The 12,948-nt window shown below is 63.4% G+C and overlaps 1 protein-coding gene across 1 annotated transcript; it reads left to right on the top strand.

The window, feature by feature from the left end:
• Positions 1 to 1,537: 1,537 nt before the first annotated feature.
• LOC148591258 (myc-associated zinc finger protein-like) lies at positions 1,538 to 12,702 on the top strand (the record flags this gene model as incomplete). The annotated part of the gene is made up of 5 exons (XM_088537914.1): positions 1,538 to 1,573; positions 3,579 to 4,000; positions 10,118 to 10,181; positions 12,146 to 12,211; positions 12,600 to 12,702. Coding segments are annotated over exons 1-5 (691 nt in total), but the record flags the coding sequence as incomplete, so codon positions are not given.
• Between the last annotated feature and the right edge of the window lie 246 nt (positions 12,703 to 12,948).

Below are 12,948 nucleotides of genomic sequence, written 5' to 3'. Positions count from 1 at the left end.
ACCACGGGAATAACCATGGGAATGACGGGAATAACGATGGGAATAACGACGGGAATGACGGGAACAGGGAGCGCTCCTGGACGGAACCGGCCCGGAACGGCGGCTGATCCGCGCGGAGCTGCTGCGACGGGAATAACCATGGGAATAACGGGAATAACGATGTGAATAACGACGGGAATGACACAAACTGGGAATTATGGGAATAAGGGGAATAATGGGAACTGGGAATGATGGGAATAAGGGGAGCCCAGAATGCTGGGAATAATGGGAACCGGGAATGACAGGAACTGGGCATGACAGGAATAACGGGAATGATGGGAACCGGGAATGACGCCCCGGTCCCGCCCCCCCCATCCCGTTATCCCACCCCCCCATTAAAGCAGCTCTCGCTCAGCACCCCGGGCTGATTCATCGGCGGGAACCGCGGGATAATGGGGGGGAAACGCCGGGATAACAGAGGGGGAAATGCCGGGATAACAGAGGGGGAAATGCTGGGATAACAGAGGGGGAAATCCCGGGATAACGGGGGGAAAAACGCCGGGATAACGGGGGAAAACGCCCGGATAAGGGAACGGGAGCCCTCACGCCACAAAATGGCCGCCGCGTCGCTCGCCTCCGCCACACGAAAAGGCGGGAAGCGCCGCGGGGCGGGGCCAACGCGCGGGAGGGTCCAATGAGCGGCGGCGCCGGCGGCCGCGCAGCCAATCAGCGCGCGGCGCGAAGTCTGCCTGGCAACGGCGGCCGAGGACACGGCGCATGCGCGGCGGCCTCTTCGCGCCTCGCCCCGGTCTCAGCCAATCAGCGCGCGGCGCGGCGCGAAGTCTGCCTGGCAACAGCGGCCATGGCGGCCGCCGCCGGAGCGCGAAGCCGCCGGTGCCCGGGAGGCTCCGCCGCGACCGGAAACGGCGACAAGAGGCAAGAGCGACTCCCGGAAGGGCTGGGGCGGGAAAAAGCGGGGCTAAAAACACCCAGAAACGGTTGTTTTTCCGGCCCCCCGAGGGGGGGGGTCGTTACCGAGGGGCGGCGACGCGGGGGGCCCGCCCCGCCCCTCGCAGGCCCCGCCCCCCGCAGGCCCCGCCCCCGACGTCACTCCGCCCCGCCCCGGGGGGGGGTCAGAGTTGGCGGCGCCGCCATTTTGCGCGCGGGGGGGGAACCGTTACCCGCGCGCGCCGGGCGCCGCAGCCAATCAGCGCGCGCCTCCCCCCGTCCCCGCCCCCTCCGCGCGGCGGCCAATCAGCGCGCGGCGGGGTGGGGGGGGCGGGGGGAGGCCGCGCGCGGCGCGGCCCAATCAGCGCGCGGCGTCGCTCCCCCCCCCCCCCACGGGGCGCGCGCGCGCGCGCTCTTTTTCCCGCGCGCGCGCCGCGGCGGGGGCGCGCGCGCGCGCGCCCCGGGGGCCAATCAGCGCGCGCGCCGCCGCCGCCCCTCGCGCCGCTGCCGCCTCCTCGCTCGGCCCCCCCCTCCCTCCCTGCCCCCCCCCCGTTGAAACCACCCCAAAATCGTGTCCCCCCCCCCCGTGCCCCCCCCCCCCCCCGCCGCCATGGACCCGGGCAGCTGGAGCAGCTTCATCTTCCAGGTACCCCCCCTCCCCTCCCCCCCCATTTCCCGCCCCGCCCCGGGGGGGTGGCGGGAAACGGAGTGGGGGGGGGTGGGGGGGCAGCGCTGGCCCCGCCCCTCGCGGCTCCCGCGGGAAAAGGGAGGGGCCGCCGCGGCGCGCGGGGGGGGGGGGGGGTGTCGCGGTGTCCCCGTGTCCCCCCCTCCCCCCCCGTTGTCACGGGTGATGTCGCCGTGTCCCCCCCCCCCCCCACGCAGAGACACGCGTGGGGCCTGGTGGGGGCGGGGCGGCCCCCGCGCGGCCTTAGTGACCCGCGGGGACAGTGGGGACACCCCCCCCCCATGGGGACACCCCCTCCCACGGGGACACCCCCTCCCACGGGGACACCCCCACGGGGGCAGCGGGGACACCCCCCCACAATGACACCCGCATGGGGACACCCCCATGGGGACACACTCAAGGGGACACCCCCCTGGGGACATCCATGGGGACACCCCCCTGGGGACACCCATAATGGGGGGACCCCCCCCCGTGGGGACACCCGTGGGGACCCCCCTTGGTGACACCCCCTGCCAGCCCCTCCCCCCCCCCACGGTGACACCGCTTGGGACCCCCCCCCCCAAATGTCCCCCCTTGGTGACACCCCCCCCCCCAGGACCCTCCCCTCGATGTCCCCCCTTGGTGACACCCCCCAATGTCCCCATTGGGACCCTCCCCCCAAACCCCCCCCCGCCCCGATGTCCCCTGTTGTGACCTCCCCATGTCCCTTGTCGTGACCCCTGTCCCCCCCCCATTGTGTCCCCCACTGTCCCCATTGTCACCCCCGCTGTCCCTGCTGTTGTCACCGTGTTCCCGCTGTCCCCATGTCCCCCTCTCCCTGCTGTCCCTTCTGTCCCCGTGTCCCCCATGTCCCCCCCGTGTCCCCCCTGTGTCCCCCCCTGTCCCCCTCATGTCCCCATGTGTCCCCATGTCCCCTCTGTGTCCTGCTCATCTCCCCCCATGTCCTCACGTCCCCGTGTCACCATGTCCCCCCTGTGTCCCCCCTGTGTCCCCATGTCCCCAACGTCCCCTCCCTGTCCCCATGTCCCCGTGTCCCCCCATGTCCCCTTCTTGTCCCCCCCATGTGTCCCCATGTGTCCCCATGTCCCCCCTGTGTCCCCCCCATGTCCCCGTGTCCCCCCATGTCCCCAATGTTCTCTCCCTGTCCCCATGTCCCCGTGTCCCCCCAATGTCCCCCCCATGTCCCCAATGTCTCCCCCATATGTCCCCATGTCCCCGTGTCCCCCCCACGTCCCCAATGTCCCCAACGTCCCCTCCATGTCCCCAATGTCTCCCCCCTGTGTCCCCATGTCCCCAACGTCCCCTCCCTGTCCCCATGTCCCCAATGTTGCCCCCATGTCCCCGTGTCCCCAATGTCCCCCATATGTCCCCATGTCCCCCCCACGTCCCCAATGTCCCCATGTCCCCAATGTCCCCCCCATGTCCCCAATGTCCCCTCCCTGTCCCCATGTCCCCAATGTTGCCCCCATGTCCCCGTGTCCCCAATGTCCCCCATATGTCCCCATGTCCCCTCCACGTCCCCAATGTCCCCTCCCTGTCCCCATGTCCCCCCCGTGTCCCCATGTCCCCAATGTCCCCTCTGTGTCCCTGTGTCCCCCCCATGTCCCCAACGTCCCCCCCATGTCCCCATGTCCCCAATGTTGCCCCCACGTCCCCAATGTCCCCGTGTCCCCCCCATGTCCCCAATGTCCCCCCCGTGTCCCCATGTCCCCCATATGTCCCCAATGTCCCCGTGTCCCCCCCACGTCCCCAACGTCCCCACCGTCCCCTGTCCCCGCAGGCCGCCCCCCCGCCGCCCCCCCCGGACCCCCTTCAGGTCGAGCTGCTCCCGGTGCTCCCGGAGGCCCCCCCGGCCGCCCCCGCCCCCCCCGCGGGGGCCGCCGACGTCCCCAAGGCGCCGCCGACCCCCCAACAACAACAACAACCGCAACAACAACCGCAACAACAACCGGAGCCGCCGCAACAGGCGAAGAAGGGCAAGAGCAAAGGGCCCTACGTGTGCGCGTTGTGCGCCAAGGAGTTCAAGAACGGCTACAACCTGCGGCGTCACCAGGGCACCCACGGGGGCACCCGGCCCCCCCGGGCGCCCACCATGGTCCCGCTGTCCCTGCTGGGGCTGGGGACCGCGGCGGGGGTGACAACACCCGGCGGGGGTGACAACAGGCGGCCGCGCAAGGCGCACGCGTGCGACGCGTGCGGGAAGGCGTTCCGGGACGTGTACCACCTGAAGCGGCACCAGCTGTCACACTCGGACGAGAAGCCGTTCGCCTGTCCCGTGTGTCAACAGCGGTTCAAGCGCAAGGACCGCATGAGCTACCACGTGCGGTCGCACGACGGCGCCGTGCGGAAGCCGTACGTGTGTAACCACTGCGGGAAGAGCTTCTCGCGGTGAGTGACACCTTGGGGACATCATTGGGGACATCATTGGGGACATCATTGGGGACATTGGGGACACCTTGGGGACACCTTGGGGACATTGGGGACACCTTGGGGACACCACGTGCGGAAGCCCTACGTGTGTAACCACTGCGGGAAGAGCTTCTCGCGGTGAGTGACATTGGGGACATCATTGGGGACACCTTGGGGACACCTTGGGGACACCTTGGGGACACCTTGGGGACATCATTGGGGACATTGGAGACACCTTGGGGACACCTCGGGGACACCTTGGGGACATTGGGGACACCTTGGGGACATTGGGGACACCACGTGCACAAGCCCTACGTGTGTAACCACTGCGGGAAGAGCTTCTCGCGGTGAGTGACATTGGGGACATCATTGGGGACACCTTGGGGACATTGGGGACACCTTGGGGACACCTTGGGGACATCATTGGGGACATCATTGGGGACATTGGGGACATCATTGGGGACACCTTGGGGACACCACGTGCACAAGCCCTACGTGTGTAACCATTGCGGGAAGAGCTTCTCGCGGTGAGTGACATTGGGGACACCTTGGGGACATTGGGGACATTGGGGACACCTTGGGGACACGTTGGGGACACGTTGGGGACATTGGGGACACCTTGGGGACATTGGGGACATTGGGGACACCTTGGGGTCATTGGGGACACCTTGGGGACACCTTGGGGACACCACGTGCGGAAACCCTACGTGTGCAACCACTGCGGGAAGAGCTTCTCGCGGTGAGTGACATTGGGGACACCTTGGGGACATTGGGGACACCTTGGGGACATCATTGGGGACACCTTGGGGACACCTTGGGGACATTGGGGACATTGGGGACACCTTGGGGACACCTTGGGGACACCACGTGCACAAACCCTACGTGTGTAACCACTGCGGGAAGAGCTTCTCGCGGTGAGTGACATTGGGGACATCATTGGGGACATCATTGGGGACACCTTGGGGACATTGGGGACACCTTGGGGACATCATTGGGGACATTGGGGACATTGGGGACACCTTGGGGACATCATTAGGGACACCTTGGGGACACCGGGGACATCATTGGGGACACATTGCGGACATCGGGGACACCTTGGGGTCATCATTGGGGACACCTTGGGGACACCTTGGGGACATTGGGGACACCTTGGGGACATCATTGGGGACATTGGGGACACCATGTGCACAAGCCCTACGTGTGCAGCCATTGCGGGAAGAGCTTCTCGCGGTGAGTGACATTGGGGACATCATTGGGGACACCTTGGGGACACCTTGAGGACATTGGGGACATCATTGGGGACACGTTGGGGACATTGGGGACACCTTGGGGACACCTTGGGGACACCTTGGGGACACCTTGGGGACATTGGGGACACCTTGGGGACACCTTGGGGACACCACGTGCACAAGCCCTACGTGTGTAACCACTGCGGGAAGAGCTTCTCGCGGTGAGTGACACCTTGGGGACATTGGGGACATTGGGGACACGCTGGGGACACCTTGGGGACATCATTGGGGACACCTTGGGGACACCTTGGGGACACCTTGGGGACACCACGTGCACAAGCCCTACGTGTGTAACCATTGCGGGAAGAGCTTCTCGCGGTGAGTGACATTGGGGACATTGGGGACATCATTGGGGACATTGGGGACACCTTGGGGACACCTTGGGGACACCACGTGCGGAAACCCTACGTGTGTAACCACTGCGGGAAGAGCTTCTCGCGGTGAGTGACACCTTGGGGACATTGGGGACACCTTGGGGACATCATTGGGGACCTTGGGGACACCTTGGGGATATTGGGGACACCTTGGGGACACCTTGGGGACACCTTGGGGACATCATTGGGGACATAGGGGACATTGGGGACACCTTGGGGACACTTTGGGGACATTGGGGACATCATTGGGGACATTGGGGACACCACGTGCGGAAGCCGTACGTGTGTAACCACTGCGGGAAGAGCTTCTCGCGGTGAGTGACATTGGGGACATTGGGGACGTTGGGGACATTGGAGACACCTTGGGGACATTGGGGACACCTTAGGGACACGTTGGGGACACATTGGGGACATTGGGGACACCTTGGGGACATTGGGGACCTTGGGGACACCTTGGGGACATTGGGGACACCACGTGCACAAGCCCTACGTGTGTAACCACTGCGGGAAGAGCTTCTCGCGGTGAGTGACATTGGGGACATTGGGGACACCTTGGGGACATCATTGGGGACATTGGGGACACCTTGGGGACACCTTGGGGACACCACGTGCACAAACCCTACGTGTGTAACCACTGTGGGAAGAGCTTCTCGCGGTGAGTGACATTGGGGACATCATTGGGGACATCATTGGGGACATTGGGGACACCTTGGGGACATTGGGGACACCTTGGGGACACCTTGGGGACATCATTGGGGACACCTTGGGGACATTGGAGACACCTTGGGGACATTGGGGACACCTTGGGGACACCTTGGGGGACATCACTGAGGACATTGGGGACACCTTGGGGACATTGGGGACACCTTGGGGACACCATGTGCACAAGCCCTACGTGTGCAGCCACTGCGGGAAGAGCTTCTCGCGGTGAGTGACACCTTGGGGACACCTTGGGGACACCTTGGGGACATTGGGGACACCTTGGGGACATTGGGGACATTGGGGACACCTTGGGGACACCACGTGCACAAGCCCTATGTGTGTAACCACTGCGGGAAGAGCTTCTCGCGGTGAGTGACATTGGGGACATCATTGGGGACATTGGGGACACCTTGGGGACACCTTGGGGACACCACGTGCGGAAACCCTACGTGTGTAACCACTGCGGGAAGAGCTTCTCGCGGTGAGTGACATTGGGGACATCATTGGGGACATTGGAGACACCTTGGGGACCTTGGGGACATTGGGGACACCTTGGGGACATCATTGGGGACATCTTGGGGACACCTTGGGGACACCTTGGGGACACCACGTGCACAAGCCCTACGTGTGTAACCACTGCGGGAAGAGCTTCTCGCGGTGAGTGACATTGGGGACATTGGGGACACCTTGGGGACACCTTGGGGACATCATTGGGGACACCTTGGGGACACCTTGGGGACATTGGGGACATCATTGGGGACACCTTGGGGACCTTGGGGACACCTTGGGGACACCTTGGGGACACCACGTGCACAAGCCCTACGTGTGTAACCACTGCGGGAAGAGCTTCTCGCGGTGAGTGACACCTTGGGGACATTGGGGACATCATTGGGGACATCATTGGGGACACCTTGGGGACACCTTGGGGACATCATTGGGGACACCTTGGGGACATCATTGGGGACATTGGGGACATTGGGGACACCTTGGAGACATCATTGGGGATATTGGGGACACCTTGGGGACATCTTGGGGACACCACGTGCGCAAGCCCTACGTGTGTAACCATTGCGGGAAGAGCTTCTCGCGGTGAGTGACATTGGGGACATCATTGGGGACACCTTGAGGACACCTTGGGGACATTGGGGACATTGGGACATGGGGGTGTTGGGGTGGCACCTCTCTGTGCAGCCATTCCGACAAGAGCTTCTGGTGAGTGAGGGGACGTTGGGGACAATATGGGGACATTGGGGACATGGGGGTGGCACTTCCATGAGCAGTCACCGTGACAAGAGCGTCTCCCGGTGAGTGAGGGGACATTGGGGACAACATGGGGACAACATGGGGACGTTGATGTTGGGGACAATGTTGGGGACGATGTTGGGGGCCTTGGGGACAACATGGGGACATTGAGAATGTTGGGGACAACAGGGGGACGTTGGGGACAATATGGGGGCATTGAGAATGTTTGGGATGACGTTGGGGACATTGGGGGACGTTGGGGACATCATGGGGACATTGAGAACGTTGGGGATGACGTAGGGGACGATATTGGGGACATTGGGGACAGTATGGGGACATTGAGAATATTGGGGATGACACTGGGGACAATGTTGGGGACATTGGGGGACGTTGGGGACATCGTGGGGACATTGAGAACGTTGGGGATGACATTGGGGACATCGTGGGGACATTAATGATGTTGGGGATGACATTGGGGACCACGTTGGGGACATTGGGGACAATATGGGGACATTGAGCATGTTTGGGATGACATAGGGGACGATATTGGGGACGTTGGGGGACGTTGGGGACATCGTGGGGACATTGAGAATGTTGGGGATGACATAGGGGACGATATTGGGGACATTGGGGGACGTTGGGGACATCGTGGGGACATTGAGGACTTGGGGATGACATTGGGGACATTGTGGGGACATTAAGGATGTTGGAGAGGACATTGGGGACCACGTTGGGGACGTTGGGGACAATATGGGGACATTGAGGATGTTCAGGATGACGTTGGGGACGATATTGGGGATATTGGGGGATGTTGGGGACATCGTGGCGACATTGAGGACTTGGGGATGACATTGGGGACATCGTGGGGACATTAAGGATGTTGGGGAGGACATTGGGGACCACGTTGGGGACGTTCGGGACAATATGGGGACATTGAGGATGTTTGGGATGACATAGGGGACGATATTGGGGACATTGGGGGACGTTGGGGACATCATGGGGACATTGAGGACTTGGGGATGACATTGGGGACATCGTGGGGACATTAAGGATGTTGGGGAGGACATTGGACACCACGTTGGGGACGTTGGGGACAATATGGGGACATGAGGGTGTTTGGGATGACATAGGGGATGATATTGGGGACATTGGGGGACGTTGGGGACATCGTGGGGACATTGAGGATGTTCGGGATGACGTTGGGGACGATGTTGGGGACATTGGGGACAACAGCGGGCATTGGCGGTGACATTGGGGACACTGGGGAGAATTTTGGGGGCATTAGGAGCAATATTGGGGACGAGTTCGGGGGTGTTGGGGACAGGATTGGGGACATTGGGGACAATGAGGACAACCCGGGGCGTTGGGGACGTTGGGGGGACATTGGGGACAGCGTTGGGGACGACACAGGGGACATTGGGGGTGACGGGGACGTGGAAGGGGCGTTGGGGACGTTGGGGACATTGGGGACATTGGGGATGCCGAGGAGGGGACATTGGGGACACCGAGGAGGGGACGTTGGGGACATTGGGGACATTGGGGGACCTTGGGGACGTTGGGGACACGGGGGGCGACATTGGGGACATTGGGGACGTTGGGACACCGAGGGGGATGTTGGAGACATTGGGGACACCGAGGGGGGGACGTTGGGGACATTGGGGAGGCTGAGGGGGACATTGGGGACATCGGGGGACGTTGGGGACTTTGGGGACGTTGGGGACACGGGGGGGACGTTGGGGACATTGGGGACGTTGGGGACACGGGGACATTGAGGACGTTGGGGACACGGGGGGGACGTTGGGGACATTGGGGACGTTGGGGACGTTGGGGACACGGGGACATTGGGGACATTGGGGACGTTGAGGACGTTGGGGACACGGGGGGGACGTTGGGGACATTGGGGACATTGGGGACATTGGGGACGTTGAGAACGTTGGGGACACGGGGGGGACATTGCGGGACATTGGGGACGTTGGGGACGTTGGGGACATTGGGGACACGGGGGGGACGTTGGGGACATTGGGGACACGGGGGGATATTGGGGACGTTGGGGACTTTGGGGACGTTGGGGACACGGGGGGGACGTTGGGGACATTGGGGACATTGGGGACACTGGGGACATTGGGGACGTTGGGGACACGGAGGGGGGGACGTTGGGGACATTGGGGATATTGGGGACGTTGGGGACGTTGGGGACATTGGGGACACGGAGGGGGGGACGTTGGGGACATTGGGGACGGGGACACGGGGGACATTGGGGACGTTGGGGACGTTGGGGACGTTGGGGACGTTGGGGACATTGGGGACACGGGGGACATCGGGGACATTGGGGACGTTGGGGACGTTGGGGACGTTGGGGACGTTGGGGACATTGGGGACGTTGGGGACATTGGGGACATTGGGGACGTTGGGGACATGGGGACATTGGGGACACTGGGGACATTGGGGACATTGGGGACGTTGGGGACATGGCGTCCCTGTCCCCGCAGCCCCGACCACCTCAACAGCCACGTGCGGCAGGTTCACTCGACCGAGCGGCCCTTCAAGTGCGAGGTGGGTGGCACCGGCGCGGCCGCGACGTCCCCAACGTGTCCCCAACGTGTCCCCAATGTCCTCAACGTGTCACCAATGTCCCCAACGCGTCCCCGTGTCCCCAACGCGTCCCCAACGTCCCCAATGTGTCCCCAACGTGTCCCCAACGCGTCCCCAACGCATCCCCGTGTCCCCAATGTCCCCCCAACGCGTCCCCGTGTCCCCAACGCGTCCCCGTGTCCCCAACGTGTCCCCAACGCGTCCCCAACGTCCCCAATGTGTCACCAACGCGTCCCCGTGTCCCCAACGCGTCCCCAATGTCCCCAATGTCCCCCCAACGCGTCCCCAACGTCCCCAACGCGTCCCCAATGTCACCAACGTGTCCCCAACGCGTCCCCGTGTCACCGTGTCCCCAACGTCCCCAACGTGTCCCCGTGTCCCCAACGCGTCCCCAACGTCCCCAACGTGTCCCCGTGTCCCCAACGCGTCCCCGTGTCCCCGTGTCCCCAACGTCCCCAACGCGTCCCCAACGTGTCCCCAACGCGTCCCCGTGTCCCCAATGTCCCCCCAACGCGTCCCCAATTTCCCCAACGTGTCCCCAACGCATCCCCAATGTCCCCCCAATGCGTCCCCGTGTCCCCAATGTCCCCCCAACGCGTCCCCGCGTCCCCAACGCGTCCCCAACGCGTCCCCAATGTCCCCAATGTGTCACCAACGCGTCCCCACGTCACCAACGTGTCCCCAACGTGTCCCCAACGTCCCCAATGTCCCCAATGTGTCACCAACGCGACCCCAATGTGTCCCCAACGTCCCCAACGCGTCCCCAATGTCCTCAACGTGTCCCCAACGTCCCCAACGTGTCCCCAACGTCCCCAATGTCCCCCCAACGCGTCCCCAACGTCCCCAACACGTCCCCATGTCCCCAACATGTCCCCAATGTGTCCTTGTGTCCCCAACGCGTCCCCAACGTATCCCGGACGTGTTCCTGTGATCCCAATGTGTCCCCCAACACGTCCCCGTGTCCCCATTGTGTCCTCGTGTCCCCAACGCGTCCCCAACATCCCCAACACATCCCCATGTCCCCAATGTGTCCCCCCTGTCCCCATGTCCCCCCCATCCCCATGTCCCCCCATGTTGCCACACATCTGCACGGTCCTCGTGTCCCCATGTCCCCCCCATGTCCCCAATATCCCCCATGTCCCCATGTCCTCATTGTCCCCCCATTGTCCCCAATGTCCCCAACATCCCCAATGTCCCCAACATCCCCAATGTCCCCATTGTCCCCAATGTCCCCATTGTCCCCATTGTCCCCAATGTCCCTATTGTCCCCATGTCCCCCATGTCCCCGTTGTCCCCAATGTCCCCATTGTCCCCAATGTCCCCATTCCCCTCATTGTCCCCAATGTCCCCCATGTCCCCATTGTCCCCATTGTCCCCAATGTCCCCCATGTTCCCGTTGTCCCCAATGTCCGCATTGTCCCCAATGTCCCCATTCCCCTCATTGTCCCCAATGTCCCCATTGTCCCCAATGTCCCCAATGTCCCCCATGTCCCCTGTGTCCCCATTCCCCTCATTGTCCCCATTGTCCCCCATGTCCCCATCGTCCCCATTGTCCCCAATGTCCCCAATGTCCCCAATGTCCCCAACATCCCCAATGTCCCCAACATCCCCAATGTCCCCAATGTCCCCATGTCCCTAGCATCCCCATTGTCCCCATTGTCCCCCTTGTCCCCATAGACGTGTGCGGCCCGCGTTTGCCACCCGTGACCGTCTCCGCGCGCACGCCGCCCGTCACGAGGACAAGGTCCCCATTGTCCCCAATGTCCCCAACATCCCCATTGTCCCCAATGTCCCCAATGTCCCCAACGTCCCCATTGTCCCCAATGTCCCCAATGTCCCCAACGTCCCCATTTCCCCCAATGTCCCCATTGTCCCCATTCCCCCCATTCCCCCCAATGTCCCCATTGTCCCCATTGTCCCCATAGACGTGCGCGGCCGCGTTTGCCACCCGTGACCGTCTCCGCGCCCACGCCGCCCGTCACGAGGACAAGGTCCCCATTGTCCCCAATGTCCCCATTGTCCCCAATGTCCCCAATGTCCCCATTGTCCCCAACATCCCCAACATCCCCAATGTCCCCATTCCCCTCATTGTCCCCAATGTCCCCTCGTGTCCCCAGACCTGCGCGGCCGCGTTTGCCACCCGTGACCGTCTCCCGCGCGCACGCCGCCCGTCACGAGGACAAGGTCCCCAATGTCCCCACTGTCCCCAACATCCCCAACATCCCCAATGTCCCCAATGTCCCCAATGTCCCCAATGTCCCCATGTCCCCAATGTCCCCCATGTCCCCATTGTCCCCAATGTCCCCTCCTAGACCTGCGCGGCCCGCGTTCGCCACCCGTGACCGTCTCCGCGCGCACGCCGCCCGTCACGAGGACAAGGTCCCCTGTCCCGTGTGCGGGAAGCTCCTGAGCGCCGCCTACCTGGGGGACCACATGAAGGTGCACGGGGGGGGACAAGGACATCGATGTGACCGATGCAAAGGTGAGTGGGGACAATGAGGGGACGTTGGGGACATTGGGGATCATGGGGGACATGGGGGACATGGGAGACACGGGGGACATTGGGGATGATGGGGACATGGGGACATGGGGACCACATGAAGGTGCATGGGGGGGGACAAGGACACCGCTGCGAGCGCTGCAAAGGTGAGTGGGGACATTGGGGACAATGAGGGGACATTGGGGATGATGGGGACAATGGGGACAATGAGGGAAATGGGGATCATGG

The sequence above is a fragment of the Tinamus guttatus genome, unplaced genomic scaffold, assembly GCF_059628265.1.
Source record: "Tinamus guttatus ecotype Peru unplaced genomic scaffold, ASM5962826v1 Tinamus_guttatus_pri_ptg000897l, whole genome shotgun sequence".
Lineage (NCBI taxonomy): Eukaryota > Metazoa > Chordata > Aves > Tinamiformes > Tinamidae > Tinamus > Tinamus guttatus.
This window is presented reverse-complemented; position numbering and strand designations above follow the sequence as displayed.